Source organism: Coffea eugenioides, chromosome 10, assembly GCF_003713205.1.
Source record: "Coffea eugenioides isolate CCC68of chromosome 10, Ceug_1.0, whole genome shotgun sequence".
Taxonomy (NCBI): domain Eukaryota; kingdom Viridiplantae; phylum Streptophyta; class Magnoliopsida; order Gentianales; family Rubiaceae; genus Coffea; species Coffea eugenioides.
Genome location: NC_040044.1, coordinates 9,234,023 through 9,253,353, shown reverse-complemented (window position 1 = coordinate 9,253,353; position 19,331 = coordinate 9,234,023). Strand labels below are relative to the sequence as shown.

General features: G+C 36.1%; 2 protein-coding genes across 3 annotated transcripts; both read left to right on the top strand.

Annotated features, from left to right (window-relative positions):
* Positions 1-983: 983 nt before the first annotated feature.
* LOC113748598 (putative receptor-like protein kinase At3g47110) lies at positions 984-6,328 on the top strand. 2 transcript variants are annotated; one of them, XM_027292070.1, is made up of 5 exons: positions 984-2,133; positions 2,234-2,596; positions 2,730-2,843; positions 3,823-5,820; positions 5,942-6,328. In XM_027292070.1, the coding sequence occupies exons 1-5, from the start codon at positions 1,224-1,226 to the stop codon at positions 6,295-6,297; spliced, it is 3,741 nt and encodes a 1,246-aa protein (XP_027147871.1). In that variant the 5' UTR covers positions 984-1,223; the 3' UTR covers positions 6,298-6,328. The 2 variants fall into 2 exon arrangements, with proteins under 2 accessions (XP_027147871.1, XP_027147872.1); XM_027292071.1 differs by lacking the exon at positions 2,730-2,843.
* Positions 6,329-11,153: 4,825 nt separating this feature from the next.
* LOC113750365 (putative receptor-like protein kinase At3g47110) lies at positions 11,154-16,490 on the top strand. Its single transcript, XM_027294352.1, has 11 exons — positions 11,154-11,703; positions 11,789-11,845; positions 12,673-12,837; positions 13,024-13,209; positions 13,574-13,731; positions 13,925-13,973; positions 14,648-14,719; positions 15,162-15,320; positions 15,507-15,806; positions 16,068-16,225; positions 16,419-16,490. The coding sequence occupies exons 1-11, from the start codon at positions 11,154-11,156 to the stop codon at positions 16,488-16,490; spliced, it is 1,926 nt and encodes a 641-aa protein (XP_027150153.1).
* Positions 16,491-19,331: the final 2,841 nt, after the last annotated feature.

The following is a 19,331-nucleotide window of genomic DNA, read 5'->3' as shown; positions in this document are numbered from 1 at the left end:
CGAGTATACAAATTTTACTAAATCAAGAGAGTGTTTTGGTATAACTCTTGAATTTTTTTTCCTACAGGTAATATTTGAATCCCCACCTATAGCCCAAGAAGGAACTTAAGACCTTCCCTTGTGACAAATATCTATTTGTTGTCTTCGGCTCAGTGGTTTAATATCTATTTGTTCTGTTCCCCATTTTTTCCCTAATCATTCCCATCTGCAGTGTTAGACAAGGCTGAATTGTACCAAAACCACCATGTCTACCTCTAGCTTCTCCAGCAATAGCTACACAGTCTTTCCTTGGCCAAGTTGCTTTTGCATTGTTGTATCACTTCTTTCTACCTAAAATCTGCGACCAGATTTGTTGCTTAATTAAAGACCATCAAAATCAATGGTCCATCCCTCATTGATGAAATAGCCAGAAAATGTTGTCCTTCCTCTTAGCATGGATGCAACCACAGCTAGATTACTTATGTAGCACATGGGAAACATCACTCCATTGATTACTACGGGTTCCAACCTAAATTGAATGCTTTGAATCTGATACGGTAATACTGACCCTTGGGTGCGATTTTTTTTTCCATTTTTTTTTTTGGAATTAAAGACGATTGAAATCGCCCTATTGAGTTAATAATTATTAAGCATATACACATATTTCTTTGAGTAAATTAATAAGCATTTGCTTAAGGCTGAAAAAGTCAGGTAACTTGGTTGACAATTTTGTAACCTATGGTCAAACAATTTCATCACCCTTTTCCTTTGTAACATGTATTGCGTAAATTTGAAGTAAGCATTTGATGGCCACATTAGTTAACTGGTGACAATTTCCTTTTAGGTTCTTAAAATGAACGAAATATTTGCTCCAAAAACTAATTTATCTTGACAACAATAAGGATATTATGGATGGAATAGCTCCATTTTAGAGGAAAAAGGAACAAAAAATCTCCTAAGAAGTACCCTTCAATCCAGAACCCCAATTCTATTACCCCTTTTACATCTGTGAAAAGTACTTCAACATAGGACCATTGAAGCTTCTTCTCATGAGTCCAACAAACCTAAAGACAAAGATGTTCCTCAAAGTTTGACTCAGCTGCATGCTGAAATATATCATGCCCCTTTCTTGTTAGCATTCCATCAATAAAATCAGAGGAAGCTGAATTAATTGTAGGCTTATAGTACTTTACCATTTGCCTATGTGTGTCGTCTGAAAATCCTGTTTGAGGTTTATTCCTAAGATGGATAAATTTTGTTTCTTCGTTACTGCTATACTGACGGCAAACTGTGCTACAATCAGCCAAGCAGTTCTTCATGTTGATCAAAACCTCAGCACCGATGCATCTTCTCTTCTTGAGTTCAAAAGCCAAGTAACTTCTGACCCTTTCAGGATCTTGGCCAATTGGTCTTCCACAACTCATGTTTGTAACTGGATAGGTGTCTCTTGCAATCTCCATCAGAGAATCACAGCCTTAAAGCTGTCAAACTGGAGCCTTTCAGGAACCGTTTCACCTCATCTAGGCAATCTCACATTCCTCACATCATTGGATATTAGTTTTAACAGCTTCCGTGGCTTCATCCCAAATGAGTTGTCTAATTTGCATGGTTTGAAACAGATGGATTTTGGGTACAACAACTTCTCTGGAGAGATCCCATCTTGGTTTGGAACCTTCATAGAGCTTGAGCTCCTTCTCCTTGACAGCAACAGGTTCTCAGGTGTCATTCCTGTTCCGCTATGCAATGTGTCGAAGCTGAAGAGATTGAATTTGAACGACAATCTTCTTCAAGGAAGTATTCCACAAGGGATTGCTAATATTTCTTACCTGAGGATATTAAATCTGCGATATAATCAGCTTGAAGGTTCTATACCGTCTGGAATATTCAACCTGACTCTCTTGCAACGTATTGACCTCACAAGGAACAGCCTATCAGGAAATCTGCCAATGGACATTTGCAATCATCCCTCCAAGCTACAAGGTCTTTATCTGTCTTACAATCATTTTGAAGGTGAAATTCCCACACAATTGTACAAATGTAGATACCTTGAATATTTGTCACTTTCATACAATCAATTCTTTGGCAAACTTCCAAGGACACTTGGGTACTTGAGCCAGCTCAAGGAATTATATATTGGGGGAAACATTTTCACTGGTACTTACTGAAATCCATCATCTTTATTACAACATTGCATTAAATGCTCATTTGAAGTTCATTTTGCAAATTGAACCTCTTTTCTTTATTACTTCTACAGGAGAGATTCCTTCAGAGATTGGTAATCTTACACATTTGGAGGAATTGAGCATAAGGGATAGCTTGCTAACAGGGAAAGTTCCGTTTTCTATCTTCAACATATCAACTCTGGAAATAATTGATTTTTCTAACAACAGTCTATCAGGAAGCTTCCCAGTAGACATGTTTTACAATCTCCCAGCACTAAAACAGATGGATCTTTCTAGCAATCAGCTCAATGGCTCAATTCCCTTTTTCATATGGGATTGCAAGGCTCTTGTAGACCTAGGACTGAAACACAATAACTTCACAGGTGGCATATCTGATAGGATTGGGAACCTCACTTCGCTCAGAAAGATAATTCTAGACGATAACAAGTTGAAAGGTTTGAATATCCATTATTTCAAGTAGACATGGTCCTTTTGCATTACTACTTTGGCATAACATGTAACTGCATGCAAGACATCACTATTTTGTTAGCGAAACTCCCCATCTTGGCTTTATTGGAATTTGGACAGAGAAGATTTTAACGAGACAAAACCATGCATCTATTCAGTTAGTTGACAATTTTTGCGGCCAGAAAAAGAAAGCCACAGGAATCAACAGTAAAATACGATTTGAACTTATGTCAGGTTAGAAATACATCTCCATCAAGATTCCAAATATCAGGACATGCCAGTTAAAGTGAACGATCTGTATTTGATTACTTGTCGTTTTCTCATAGAAAATCAAATATGCACTATATGAATCGCCCTCGTTCATTTTTCTTTTTTCCATTTTCACCCTGTTTCTTTTCGCCCTCATGCGTTGTACTTGTGTTTTAGTTTGGACTTTGGTTTAGCTGGCAGTTGCTAAGTGTATTCTAGTTATATTGCCTTGTAGAACTCTGTTTTTTCCATGCCCCAAGCAATGTTGTAATCTTGTCAATTTCAACTATTGGATATGTGAAACAAAGAGAAATATTTCTTAAATTTTGAACTAATGGAGCTTCCTTAGTAGTATTTCAAGTATATTTGATGGAAAAAAGCATTGAAGCTTCATAGATAAAGGAGTGAGCATACTTGTGAATAATATCACGTGAGTCCTTAAGAAACAATCTAGACTTCAGTGGCAAAGGTGCCATTTTTGCAGACTTTCTGAAGCACATTAGTGATCCTCCGAAAGAGCTCCTTTAACTTCCATAATGTAGTGGATTAAGGGAAAAAGTGATGTAAGCTTTTTACCTCAGAACGCATCATAAGTATCGTACTTATAGTACCACAAGTTTGGCTATCCAAAGATGTGTGACCAGATATCTTGCATAGAATATGCCAGAAAGTGGAATGTTTGGAACCAATCCTAACAAGAACGTCACACTCGCATATTTTTGACAGCATGCTGTATCTGAGTAGAAATCTTTGTTTATATCTGATCTTCCATCCTCTGAAATCCGCTGCTTTAACCTATTTGGGTGGGAATTTCCTTGGAAGAGCTTTGGAAGATTTTTCAAAAGTATGCATCTGACTTGCATTCTTTTTTGCATTATAATTAGTTACAAATAGGAAAGAAGACGCCATAAGCATCCTAAAAGGCTGAGAACTGAGAACTGATGAAAGTGCGTATTTTTGGCAGGTGAATTACCAAGTGAGATTGGTAAAAACATCAATCTTGAAGTCATCTCTCTTAGAAACAACCACCTCTTGGGCCTCCTCCAGCCTGGTATCTTCAACATGTCATCGCTAGTGTATATAGATTTGGCTGGTAATCAATTCTCAGGCTCTCTTCCTTCAAGTATTTGGAGTACACTTCCAAAGCTGCAAGAAGTTTATCTGGACGACAATAAATTCAACGGAATATTGCCGGCTGCCATATCAAATGCTTCTAAGATTACCAAGCTAAGCATTATTGGAAATTCTTTTAGTGGTCCTATACCTACTACGCTAGGTGACTTGCAACTCTTGAAGTATCTTTTACTCGGAGGAAACAACTTCACAAGAGAATCTTCAACCCCAGAGTTGAGATTTATCTTTTCTTTAACAAAATGCAGACAGTTGGAGGTTGTGGAATTATCACAGAATCAATTCAATGGTTTCCTTCCAACTTCATTAGGGAATTTTTCTACTTCTCTTCGATCGTTTAAGGCCTTTGGAAGCAAGATCAAGGGTGCAATTCCAACTGAAATTGGAAATTTGAGCAGTCTGCAAGCCATATATCTTGATAGCAATGATTTGACGGGATTTATTCCACCCTCAGTCGGGAAATTAAGCCATGTTGAGCGTATATATCTTGAACACAATAGATTGCAAGGGCAAATGCCTGCTGAGCTTTGTCAACTGAAAAATCTTGGTGACTTGTATCTGAATGAAAATATGCTTTCTGGTCCAATACCTGATTGTTTGGGTGAAATCAAGGCCTTGAGAGCCGTCTTTTTGCAATCCAACAATTTAAATTCCACAATTCCATCTAGTCTTTGGAACCTTGAAGATCTCCTCGGCCTAAACCTGTCTTCAAACTCTTTAAGCGGGAGTCTTCCATCTGAGGTAAAAAATCTGAAGGTTATAACGCAACTAGACTTGTCATGGAATCAATTTTCAGGAAATATTCCAAGTCCTCTGGGAAGTGCAGAATCACTAGCTTATCTGTCCATGGCACACAACAAATTTCAAGGAAACATTCCTGAATCTTTTGGAAACCTAGTGAGTTTGGAATATTTAGATCTATCTCAAAATGATTTTACTGGAGTGATACCAAAGTCATTAGAGAAGCTTGGTTACATGAAATACTTCAATGTGTCTTTCAATAGATTAGAAGGGGAAATTCCAACAGGTGGACCTTTTGCCAACTTAACAGTCCAATCATTCATGCATAACTATGCATTGTGTGGTTCAGGCAGGTTACATTTTCCACCCTGCAAAAAAACTGCCTCCAAATCAAGATCAAAGAAAGCTATTTCAATGATCAAGTATTTTTTACCTCTAATTATATTGGGTATCATAGTTTTGGCAGCCATTTCATTTGCGTGCAGAAAGAGAAAAATTCCAAGAAGGGAATTACCACAGAGTGATAACCTGTTGCCTCCTAAATGGAGAAAAGTTTCTTATCAAGAGATTTTGGGAGCGACAGATTCCTTTAACGAAAGAAACTTACTTGGGACTGGAAGTTTTGGTTCTGTCTACAGAGGGATATTTTCTGATGGCTCCATTTTTGCAGTAAAAGTTTTTCACGCAGAAAGATCAAGCAAGAGCTTTGATGCTGAATGTCAAGTACTTGCAAGTACCCGCCATCGAAACTTAGTTAAAATCATCAGCTGTTACAACAATCAGGACTTCAAGGCTCTGGTACTAGAGTATATGCATAATGGGAGCCTGGAAATCTGGTTGCATTCAGAGAATTCCTTTTTGGACATGCTACAAAGACTAAACATAATGATCGATGTTGCATCAGCTTTAGAATATCTTCACCATGATCATACGCCTCCCATAGTTCATTGCGATTTAAAGCCTAGTAACATCCTGCTAGATGAAGATATGACAGCACATATATGTGATTTTGGTATTGCTAAACTCTTTGATGATGGGGAAGCTATGGTTCAAACAAAGACTTTAGCAACTATTGGATACATGTCACCAGGTAATATTTCTTTCTCAACCTTTTTTTGTTTATTTTCTAAAACCTAGAAATTCTTCTGATCTACAAAAGTCGTAATGTAACAATTGCTAGCATAATGGACGTTTATTCAATGCTTTCACAGAGTATGGAATGCAAGGGATAATATCGACGAGTGGCGATGTCTATAGTTATGGAGTAATCTTACTAGAAACATTCACAAGGAAAAGGCCAACTGATGACTGTTTTGGACAAGGATTAGATTTGAAGCATTGGGTTAGCAAATCAATACAAGCAAACTCAATGAAGGAAGTTGTTGACAGCAATTTAATTCAACAAGAAAAGCAGAAGTTGTATGCAAAGGAAGAATGTGTGCTGTCTATCCTTGGTCTAGGCCTGGATTGTTTAGTTGATGCACCCCAGGAGAGGATTAACATGAGGGACATTGTGAGTAAACTGAAAATGATCAAAGAAACACTTCAGAAAAATGTACAGAAGTAACGAATTGCACTAGCTAGAATATCATCATTTCTTTTCGCTATAAGATCGTTTCCTCCTACTATTGTGTAACGTATTAAAATACAATGCTACTTGACTGAACACATGGTCAATTGTTTGCAATTCATGGACACTGCATACTTGAAAAAGAGGAAGAGATCAAGGTACTAACAAATGCCAATAGTTAGATTAAGATTCGTAAAATAGAAACTTGCATGCAGCATATGCAGATTACCCCATGATTAAAGTGATGCTACTAGACAAGAGAGGACATGAATTTCTTGGGATAAGTGGGATGCGCAGACTGGTGCATACTAGAGCAGAACATCAATACCTCGAGCTTTAGAAGTGGTTCACGTTATCTGTTTTGTTTTGTCCCTCAATCAAACGGTATCCATTTTGATTAAGCTTGAAAAGTAATGCATTCCAATAAAATTGAATGTATAGGCATGTTCTTAACTGCTTATGATTTTGTAAATGCTAATTTTATAACTTGATTTTCAAAAATTAGACTTTTCAGAATGTTATACTCCATTCATCCCATAAATTTGGTCACTTTTCGAGTAACCAACTTAATAAGAATAATGTTTAACATTGATGTTTGAACTTTCTTTTTTGCCCTTGTTTTCTAATTTGAATCAACTTTGAGTATTGCCACCTTATAATGCTTGGGGGACGCCCACTAAAAATTAATACAAATTTTATTGTCGTTTGAGCATCACGCTGCTACTCCACTCCAGCATACATCTTAACTCAGTTAAGGTGGTTTGTGAGGCCTTTATAGGAAATTGTGATTGACAAGGTATTCAATGGAAATATATGAAAATTTTGTTTACCATTTTAGGTAAGTGATAGTAGCTTCGGAACAGATTAAAAGGAAAAGTACGACACTTTTAACGTAACAGAGGAAGTATATGTTCTAGTTGGCCAATTATATAGGTTCGACCATACTCTTAAAAGATGCTGCAAAAGCTAATTTTGACCAACTAATGACTAGGTAGCCCCTTATATGCTGCATAAATGAATTTCTATGCTAATTCTTTGAAGTAATTAATTACTCTACCTATAGAGATTTGATGTAATATTAATTAAAGTTCATGTAAATTGAACTAACTAAGTGATTTAATATGTCTAAAAGTGGGATGAGAACAAAGAGGAATGGGGAGAGCGCCTTTAGGTTTTGTTTTGAGGATAGGTTTGTTTGCATGAAAAAAGTAGCCCACAATCAAAATTCAAAAGCAACAAAAGACCTACTTCTGATTTCAATTTTTCTTGGGTCCAGAAAATCTAAAATCAGCATATGAATTATGAAAAGCTATTGTGAATCCCATAAAATAACTTTTTAAGAATCAAAAGTTAAAAATCAAATCTTTAAATTCAGTGAAACAAAGACCACAGCAACTATATATGATGCTACCTCCTCTAAGAAAAGTTAATATTACTTCATAGAGGATCGGTCTTGTAGCATCACTCATGCAAAAAACTGGCTTCATCTATGAATTCAGACATGATAACTTCCATAAACAATCAAGCAAGGTTCTGATTTATAGAGATTTGCTGTGTTTTTTTTTTTTTTCGAAAAGAAACTCGCATGTAGAGCCAGGCATTATTAACATTCAAATAACTAAAGTGTACAATATTACATAGACACGCTTTTTGTGAATCATGAATATCTCCAAACTCGTTAGGCAACTCTTCACCTAGTCAATTAAATAAAATTATTCATCATTCCAACATATTCCAAACTTATTAATGAAAAAATGTTACTTAATAGTCCTAATGCATCTTCCCACCAGCAGTATCAATCTATGTCAGCCCTTTAATTTTGTCCCCAATCTTTCGTATTTTGCTTCCAAAAACAAAAAAAAAAAAAAAAAATCAGGACTGGTTTGATTTACTCAATTATATATGTGAATCTTTTAGATGGTTAATATGGAGCCAGCTAGCATTTCTTTGTACTGGAATTGGGCTTCCTTCTTGCTTTTGTCCCCGAACAATAACTGAATCTTTTATAACATGCGGATGCAAATAAGTAAAAACAAGAACTAAGGGTTTGTTTGATAACATAAAAAAGTGCTGAATCTGAATTTTTTCAGACATTTAGATGTTTTGAATGTTTGATAAATGAAAATCTATTTGCTGAATTTGTTAAGCAGTGCTGAACCTGTGTGTATTTTTTTCAGCACAAGAATCCTAACTGAATGCTTAATTCTAATAAGAATCAATAGAATTACTTCAACTATCTTATCTTATCTACTAAATCTACCCTTGTTTGTTAATTATGTTCAAAATTCTTATCTAATTAAATAACATAATATTCTCTATCTAACGAATTTTAGTTTCTCTTTTCTCCCTTTTTAATGACTTTCACATCTTCTCCATACTCCTTACATAATATATTTCATCTTTTATATTAATTTGATTTAAAAATAAATATTGTTATTTTCATACCTAACAATTTTAAACTAATTAAATCATAGATTCTATTTTTTTTTTTGAATGAAAGGATATAAGGGCAAAATTGTCAAATTAAACTTATTAAGCATTCAGCTATAAATATTTATCAAACAGCATAAATAGGTTTAGTATTAAAATTCAGACATTCATATTTTTTTTCGATGCTTAAAATTCAGCAAATTAATTGTTTCAGTATTCAGATTTCAGAATTTAGAATTCAGATTCAGTTTTATCAAACGGAACCTAAGCCCCCACGGGTGGTCCAGTGGTAAACGAACTCTTAAGAACTCCTTTGGTCTTGGGTTTGAATTTTACTGTGGATTTGAACCCCCATAACTCGTCCGGGGTACGTTGCATGGAACTGTGGTGTATTCCTCCGGTTTGGTGTGTCAGCTCGGGTCTTAAGTGGTTCGAGTCGGGCATGTTTCGTTTTACCAAAAAAAAAAAAAAACATGAACTAAATATTGGCCACATAAATCAAGCAAAACAAAACTACATGATTTTGGGTTGCTGTTTTTTGGAATAAGTAAATATTGGACGATGGACGATGGACGATGAGTTGGTGTTCTGATGGACGATGCACGATGCATTATACTGATGGATGCATTATGATATTTTTTACAATATATATTTAAGTTATGTAATAGGTGTGGTTGATGAGGGAATTATTTTGTGAAACAAATTGTAGACGATCTGAATTTATTTCCTTAGCCGGTGTGTTGGCCATTGACAGAAAGAATTGCTAGTGCCACTGGAATATAAAAGATGTTATACAAAAAAGGTGAAATGAGAAAACAAAAGCATTAAGCAGAACTTGTTTATCTTTTTTTTTTTTTAATGAAATATCAATCTATTCGCCATTTGTTTATCTTTGTTCTTTTCTTAGGAGAATTTGTTCTTCAATCCTGCAAGATGCGCCATTTCCTTCGGTTGGACTTGGGGTGGCCGGGGGATATCCCTCCAAACGGACCTGAATTATTGTCTCCACAATAAGTCACCTTCCTGATTTAGGGAAATTCTTTAAGGTTGCACTTGGATTGAGAGATTTGATAAAAGATTTGAAATTTTCTCAAATTTCTTTAGTTGTTTATATTATTTAGAAGGTATTTGGATTTGCAAATTATTAATTATTCTAGTATTTAAAATATATTTTAATAGTTGATATATTACAAATCCAAATTCTTATTAAGTAATCTAAACAATGAGAGCGATTTAGATGAATTTCAAATCCTTCATCAAATTTCTCAATCCAAACGAAGCCTAACAAAACATTATTGTCTCCAAATTAAATCAATTTCCCTATCTAATATCACTTGTACAAGCAAAAGTAATATGTTAATGAATTTTTTTTTAATAAAAAAGTACTTCTACTTGGAGCTTATATTATCTTTTCTTTCTTTCTTTCTTTCTTTTTTGAAAATCTTGAATAGGGACTACCTTTCATTAACATAATGTGAGACTAGAGTTTTGCCCATAGAAAAGGACTAAATTCTTTCGGGTGCTAATCTAATGCCCTTTTCTAACCGAACTTCCTATTTACAATTTCTCCTACCTTATCACCTATTTACAATTTCTCTTACCTTATCACCTAATCCAACTCTCCCTCTAGAGCCTATATCATCACCAGTGAGTGACTTTGTATTGGTCCCTAACCCACTGGTTAGAATTGGACCCTCCTGTGCAAAAAGGTTAGCAAAGTAATAATCATGTATATATTGTCAATTATAGAAACAAATTTAAAAAATGAAATTTAATTGATTTCCAAAACACTCCCAAACTCCTATTAATTACCATTTTGACCAATCAGTGTAGAATTTCATGATTCATCATAGGGTTAATCCCACTTTTGCACTCTTTAACTATACGACATTCTCACTTTGACCCCTTAATTTTAAAATGGGACATTTTAATCTCTAAATTATAAAATTTATCATATTTAGTTCCTAACGTATAGTACTTGTCCGTTTTAGTATCTAAAGTATAAAATTTGTCCCAATTTAGTCCCTAAAGTATACCACTTAGGCATAAAATCTGTCTCACTTCCTTAATAATGTTACTTAAGTAGGACAAATTTTATAGTTTAGGGATTAAAGTATCCCATTTTTAAGTTTGGGGACCAAAATGATAATTTAGGTACAATTGAAGGGTGTAAACAGGGTAATGACTATGGGCCAACTGTTAGAATTGACAAGGACGGCTTCTTAATAAACAAAAGAGTTACTGATGGTTTGACTCAATTTGACAGACATGCATGTATGCTATGGCCTGTAGCATGTCGCGTCTTCTTCTTGTTAAGATTCAATCATTACAAATCATAGTTAATTGGCTTATTTATATCACTCAATGTCTAATCTATATATAAAGTTCTCAAAATTTAATGTTAGCATAGTGTTCATGTCGAGATGGACCAAAAACTTCTCCTCTCTGGTGCTATAATGATGGCAAATTGTGCCACATTTAGCCAAGAAATTGTGCCTCTTAATCAAAACCTCACCACTGATGAATTTTCTCTTCTCGAGTCCAGAAGCCAAATCACTTCTGACCCTTTTGCAATCTTGGCTAATTGGTTTTCAACAATTGATATTTGCAAATGGGCAGGGGTCTATTGCAATCTCCGGAAGAGAATCATGGCCTTGGATCTTTCTGGCTGGAACGTTGGTGGAACTATCTCACCGCAATTGGGAAACCTAACATTCCTAACATCACTGGACATTAGCAGCAACTTCTTCAGTGGCTTCATCCCAAATGAGTTGGCTAATTTACAAGGTCTAAAACAGATGAATTTTGGACATAACAACTTTTCTGGAGTGATCCCATCATGGCTTGGAGCCTTGCCTGAACTTGAGCTCCTTCTTCTTGACCATAATAGGTTCACAGGCGTCATACCAGGTCCTGTATGCAATATCTCAAAGCTGGAGAGTTTAAATTTGGGCTATAATTTTCTTGAAGGAAGTATCCCACAAGGGATTGCTAATCTTTCCAACTTGAGGGGGGTTAACCCTGCGATTTAATCAGTTTAGTGGTTCCATACCATTAGGGATCTTCAACATGACTCTGTTGGAAGAAATTGATCTCACCAATAATAGTTTATCAGGTAATCTTCCAACGGACCCCTGTACTAATAATCAGTTCAAACTGACCGGTCTTTTTCTGTCTTACAATCATATGCAAGGTGCAATTCCTTCAGAATTGTACAAGTGCAGAGACCTCGAGTTTTTGTCACTTGGCCGCAATCAATTCAATGGTAATATTCCAAGAACACTTGGTTCCTGACCTAGCTCAAGTGGTTATTCATTGGTGGTAACATTTTCAGTGGTATATACTGGACTCCATTCTTCTCTGCAACAAGTGCATTCTCAATTCAAGCATACTTAACAAATTGAGTTATCTTTCCTTTGCTGTATGCACAGGTGGGATTCCATTAGAGATTGGTAATCTTACTCGGAGGAATTTAGCATGAGCAGTAGTTTGCTAACCGGTCAAATTCCTTTGTTTATCTTCAACGTGTCCTCTCTGAAAGCGATTGATCTTTCCAGAAACAATCTCTCAGGAAGCTTTCTATTAAACATGTGGTACAATCTTCCGGCACTTGAAGAACTATATCTTTCAACCAACCAGCTCAATGGCCCAATTCCTTCTTTCATATGGGACTGCAAGACTCTTGTACGCCTATATTTGGCAGAAAATAACTTCACAGGTGGCATATCTAAGAGGATTGGGAACCTCACTTTGCTTTGGGTCACAACAATTTGAAAGGTATGGATATCTGTTCACTTAGATTTGGTCATTTTGCACAACTAGTTTGGTCAATTGGTGGAACTGAACCCCAAAGGTTTGCACTGGTTACATCACAAATCAGACACAAGGAATCAAAGGCATCATAAGAGCTTCACAACTGACTGAATTGCTCATCTTTAGCAGGTGAATTTCCAGGTGAAATTGGTAAAAATAACAATCTTGAAATACTTTCTGTCATAAACAATAACCTTTCCAGCCTCATCCAGCCTGGGATCTTCAACATGTCATCACTCGTGTATATGCATTTGGCTTTTAACTACTTCTCAGGCTCTGTTCCTTCAGCATCAAGTATGCAAATTAGACTTCCAAAACTGCAAGAAATTTTTCTTAACTCCAATAAATTCAGTGGTAGATTGCCAAGCCCTATGGCCAATTATTCTAAATTTACCATGCTAGTCATGTCACAGAACTCTTTTACTGGCCCTATACCTAGCACACTTGGTAATGTAAGATCATTGAAGTATCTTTTTCTAGGAGACAACAATTTGACAAGGGAATCTTCAACTCCAGAATTGAGATTTATCTCTTCTTTGACGAATTGCAGACAATTGGAGTATGTTGATGTATCGGGGAATCAATTTGATGGTCTGCTTCCAGCGTCAATTGGGAATTTCTCCTCATCTCTTAGACTGTTCACAGCTTTTGGAAGCAGGATCAGTGGTACTATTCCAAGTGAAAATGGGAATCTTAGCAGCTTGGAAGCCATATATTTCGTAACAATGATTTGACTGGATATATTCCATCATCAGTCGGGAATTTAAGTCGTGTTCAGGGTATATATCTTGAACACAATAGACTGCAAGGACATATACCTACCGAGCTTTGCCAACTGAAGAATCTTGGCGACTTGTAGCTGAATGAAAACATGCTCTATGGTCCAATACCTGATTGCTTTGGTGAAATCAAGACTCTTTTTTGCAATCCAACAGTTTGAATTCCACCATTCCATTCGGTTTTTGGCACCTTAAAGATCTCTTAAGACTAAACCTGTTTTCAAACTCTTTAAGTGGTCATCTTCCAACAGAGATACAAAATCTGAAGGTCATAACACAACTAGACTTGTCATGGAATCAATTATCAGGCGATATTCCAAGTTCCTTGGGGAGTGCACAAGAACTTGTTTATCTGTCGTTGGCGCAAAACAAATTTCAAGGAAATATTCCTCAGTCTTTTGGAAATCTGGTAAGTTTGGAACATTTGGATCTATCTCAGAATTAATTTACTGGAATGATACCAAAGCCATTAGAGAAGCTTGGATACATGAATTTCTTCAATGTATCTTCCAATAAACTGGAAGGGGAAATTCCAGAAGGTGGACCTTTTTCCAACCTAACAGATGAATCTTTTATGAATAACTGTGCATTGTGTTGTTCAGCCAGATTACATTTTCCATCCTGCAAGACAAAAGATGTCTTCAAATCAAGGTCAGCAAAATATTTTTCATTGACTAAGTACATTCTGCCTCCTATTTTACTCTTTATCCTACTTTTAGCAGCCACTACAATTTGATGGAAAAAAAAGAAATGTCCAAAGGGTTGAAGTACTACAGCAGAATGAAGTCCGGATGTGTCAAACATGGAGAAAAGTTTCTTATCAAGAAATTCAGATTCCTTTAGTGAAAACAACCTTCTCAGCGTTGGAAGTTTTGGTTCCGTGTATAGAGCAGTATTTTCTGATGGCTCCAGGGTTGGTATAAAGGTATTCCACTTGCAAGCAGAAGGATCAAAGAAGAGCTTTGATGATGAATGCCAAGTACTTGCAAATATCCATCATCGAAATTTGATTAGAATCATAAGCTGTTACAGTAATCAAGACTTCAAAGCCCTGGTACTCGACTATATGCATAATGGAAGCCTAGAAAGCTGGTTGCCTAGAACTGTACAAGTGCGGAGACCTCGAGTTTTTGTCATATGGCCGCAATCAATTCAATGGTAATATTCCAAGAATACTTGGGTTCCTGAGCAAGCTCAAGTGGTTATTCATTGGTGGTAACATTTTCAGTGGTATATACGGGACCCCATTCTTCTCTGCAACAAGTGCATTCTCAATTCAAGTATACTTGACAAATTGATTTATCTTTCCTTTACTGGATGCACAGGTGGGATTCCATTAGAGATTGGTAATCTTACTGAGTTGGAGGAATTTAGCATCAGCAGTGGCTTGCTAACGGGTCAAATTCCTTTGTTTATCTTCAACATGTCGTCTCTGAAAGTGATTGATCTTTCCAGAAACAATCTCTCAAGAAGCTTTCTATTAAACATGTGGTACAATCTTCCGGCACTTGAAGAACTATATCTTTCGACCAACCAGTTAATGGCCCAATTCCTTCTTTCATTTGGGACTGCAAGACTCTTGTACGCCTATATTTGGTAGAAAATAACTTCACAGGTGGCATATCTAAGAGGATTGGGAACCTCACTTTGCTTTGGGTCACAACAATTTGAAAGGTATGGATATCTGTTCACATAGAGTTGGTCATTTTGCACAACTAGTTTGATCAATTGGTGGAACTGAACCCCGAAGGTTTGCACTGATTACATCACAAATCAGAAACAAGGAATCAAAGGCATCATAAGAGCTTCACAACTGACTGAATTGCTCATCTTTGGCAGGTGAATTTCCAGGTGAAATTGGTAAAAATAACAATCTTGAAATACTTTCTGTCATAAACAATAACCTTTCCGGCCTCATCCAGCCTGGGATCATCAACATGTCATCACTCGTGTATATGCATTTGGCTTTTAACCACTTCTCAGGCTCTGTTCCTTCAAGTATGCAGATTAGACTTCCAAAACTGCAAAAAAATTTTCTTGACTCCAATAAATTCAGTAGGAGATTGCCAAGCTCTATAACCAATTATTCTAAACTTACCATGCTAGTCATGTCACAGAACTCTTTTACTGTCCCTATACCTAGCACACTGGGTAATGTAAGATCGTTGAAGTATCTTTTTCTAGGTGACAACAATTTGAGAAGGGAATCTTCAACTCCAGAATTGAGATTTATCTCTTCTTTGACAAATTGCAGACAATTGGAGTATGTTGATATATCAGGGAATCAATTTGATGGTCTGCTTCCACCGTCAATTGGGAATTTCTCCTCATCTCTTCGACTGTTCAGAACTTTTGGTAGCAAGGTCAGTGGTACTGTTCCAAGTGAAATTGGGAATCTTAGCAGCTTGGAAGCCGTATATTTCGATAACAGTGATTTGACTGGATTTATTCCATCATCAGTCGGGAATTTAAGTCGTGTTCAGGGTATATATCTTGTACACAATTGACTGCAAGGACATATACCTACCGAGCTTTGCCAACTGAAGAATCTTGGCGACTTGTATCTGAATGAAAACATGCTCTATGGTCCAATACCCGATTGCTTGGGTGAAATCAAGACCTTGAGAGGGGTCTTTTTGCAATCCAACAGTTTGAATTCCACCATTCCATTCGGTTTTTGGCACCTTAAAGATCTCTTAAGACTAAACCTGTTTTCAAACTCTTTAAGTGGTCATCTTCCAACAGAGATACAAAATCTGAAGGTCATAACACAACTAGACTTGTCATGGAATCAATTATCAGGCGATATTCCAAGTTCCTTGGGGAGTGCACAAGAACTTGTTTATCTGTCGTTGGCGCAAAACAAATTTCAAGGAAATATTCCTCAGTCTTTTGGAAATCTGGTAAGTTTGGAACATTTGGATCTATCTCAGAATTAATTTACTGGAATGATACCAAAGCCATTAGAGAAGCTTGGATACATGAATTTCTTCAATGTATCTTCCAATAAACTGGAAGGGGAAATTCCAGAAGGTGGACCTTTTTCCAACCTAACAGATGAATCTTTTATGAATAACTGTGCATTGTGTTGTTCAGCCAGATTACATTTTCCATCCTGCAAGACAAAAGATGTCTTCAAATCAAGGTCAGCAAAATATTTTTCATTGACTAAGTACATTCTGCCTCCTATTTTACTCTTTATCCTACTTTTAGCAGCCACTACAATTTGATGGAAAAAAAAGAAATGTCCAAAGGGTTGAAGTACTACAGCAGAATGAAGTCCGGATGTGTCAAACATGGAGAAAAGTTTCTTATCAAGAAATTCAGATTCCTTTAGTGAAAACAACCTTCTCAGCGTTGGAAGTTTTGGTTCCGTGTATAGAGCAGTATTTTCTGATGGCTCCAGGGTTGGTATAAAGGTATTCCACTTGCAAGCAGAAGGATCAAAGAAGAGCTTTGATGATGAATGCCAAGTACTTGCAAATATCCATCATCGAAATTTGATTAGAATCATAAGCTGTTACAGTAATCAAGACTTCAAAGCCCTGGTACTCGACTATATGCATAATGGAAGCCTAGAAAGCTGGTTGCATTCGAGCAAATGTTTTCCCAACATGCTACTAAGGTTAGACATACTGATAGATGTTGCTTTAGCTTTGGAATATCTCCACCATGATCACAAACCGCCTGTAGTTCACTGTGATTTAATGCCTAGCAACATCCTTCTAGATGAGGATATGGTAGCACACATAAGTAATTTTGGTATTGCTAAACTCTTTGGTGAAGATGAAAATACGGTACAAACAAGACCTTAGCCACAATAGGGTACATGCGCCAGGTGATACTTCTTTCCTATTCAGACTCCATCTAAATTTTTTATTATCGATTTCCTACAAAGCATAAGCATTCTTTCTGATCAACAGTAAGTTTTTATCTTACAACTACTGGTAATAACCTATATTTGATGCTTTCTCAGAGTATGGAATGCAAGGCATAGTGTCCATAAGTGGTGATGTATACAGTTATGCTGTGCTCTTGCTTGGAACATTCACAAGGAAAAAGCCTACTGATCATTTATTTGGAGAAGAATTGAACCTCAAGCATTGGTTTAGCAAATCAATCCAAGCAAAGTCAATAGTATCTGTGGTTGACGGCAATTTAATTACACAAGAAGATCCGCAGTTCTACGCAAGGGAACAAATGTCTATTCTCTATCCTTCGTCTTGGGCTAGATTGTCTAGCTGATTCACCCAGGGAGAGGACCAACATGAGGGAAATTGTGACTAGACTCACAACTGTCAAAGTTGAACTTCTGAAACATATACAAGCTAAAAAGATTGGTTGCAAAAGTTCATTTGGCAATTAGAATATTCATTTTAGTCTCGATCTTTTATATTTACCATTGTACATTTTCTTGAACTGCAATCATAATCCCAAGCCATTTCGTAGCTAATAAATGCTTTGTAATTTATAATCCTTGAAATATGTTTATTTCTGGTCGGAAGCTCTGCAAAGTCTTGACAATTCACGCGTCCAATGAACCAATAAGTGCATATTTCTAGTTTAATCCTTTATTTTCATTGAGTACTACTATAGATAATATTTCATGTTTCATTTGCTACACATTTCTCATATTTGGCCTTATCTTACTTTCTGCCTTAATAATTGTAAACATCAAATTTTTATCAATTTTAATGTTTTTTTGAATTTTTTATATTTGATGATTTTTTTTTTTTGTATTTTAATGTGCATTTTTTCTTATTTTTACAGGTTTGTCTAAAATTTTTTTTAAAAAAATATTAAAAATAAAAAAAAATAAAAATGAAGACATCATGATGACCAAGTCATCATGATGCCACCAAAATCATGATGGCCATTCTTTTGACCAAAGAAGAAAAGGGCGAAGGCAACGGGCAGAAGAAAGAATTTTTGCAGAAGGAAGTCCCTGGTTCACTTTTGAGCGGAACGGACGAAAAATTCCCTCTCCCTCTGCTCTTTGGCTCCCTCAATTCACTCCCTCTCTCTGTGGACTTCCAGAGAGCAAAAGAAGCAGAAGAAAAAAAAGAGGCCTCCCTCCCTTTCTCCCTCTCTCGCTTGGAGCTCCCAATGAAAAAAGACAGAGCAAGAGAAGCAGAAGAAAAAAAGAGGACTCCACTCTTTCTCCCAACTCTCGGCCCTTACTTGGGCTCCCAACAAAAAACACACGAAGAAAGAAAAAAAAAACTCTCTGAACTCTCTCTCTCTCGGCTGGGGACTTGGACAGAAAAGACGCAAGAAGAAAAAGGAAGACATTTTTGGCTCTCTGTTTGTTCTCAATCAGGACAACACATCAACAGAGAGGACTTCAACAAAAACGCAAGCAGCAACCAGTTGGATTGGAGCTTGGAAATTTCATCAAAAATTTTAACAAGGAACTAATACTCTCATCGAGGTATCCCTATTCATTTTTATTTCTTTTTTCAGCCTTTTTTTTAATTAGTGGATTTGTTTGGATAGTGTATTATTTGAAATATTATTTAGAATAATTACTGTAGTAATTTTTGTGATATGATGTATGTGAGATAAAAAGGTTATTGGGAATATAGAAAGGTAGGTTGGAAAATGTGTTTGTGATGCAAAACGAAATATTATTTGGAATAATTTTGGTATCCAAACACTCCCTTGTAAGCTAGTTGTTAATTTGTGTTTTCCTATTTCTGTTATTATTATTATTATTATTGTTGTTGTTATTTTTAGGGGCTGTTTTGCTTTAATTTAGTCTTTTTATGTTGTTTTCTTGCTGAATTAAAATCATAGTTGTATTGTGAGAAATCACAAGGAGTGTTGGAGTATAAATTTTATGATTTTTGGTGAAGATTTGAGTGTTAAAAAAAATATAGAAACCGAACTGTTTTGGCATTTTGGACACCTTCTGGTCATTTTTTATAAAAACTAACTCCGAAAATCGAATATACATGAAAATTCTAGTGAGAGCCGGAAATGGAATCTATATGAAAAATCTAGTAAGTG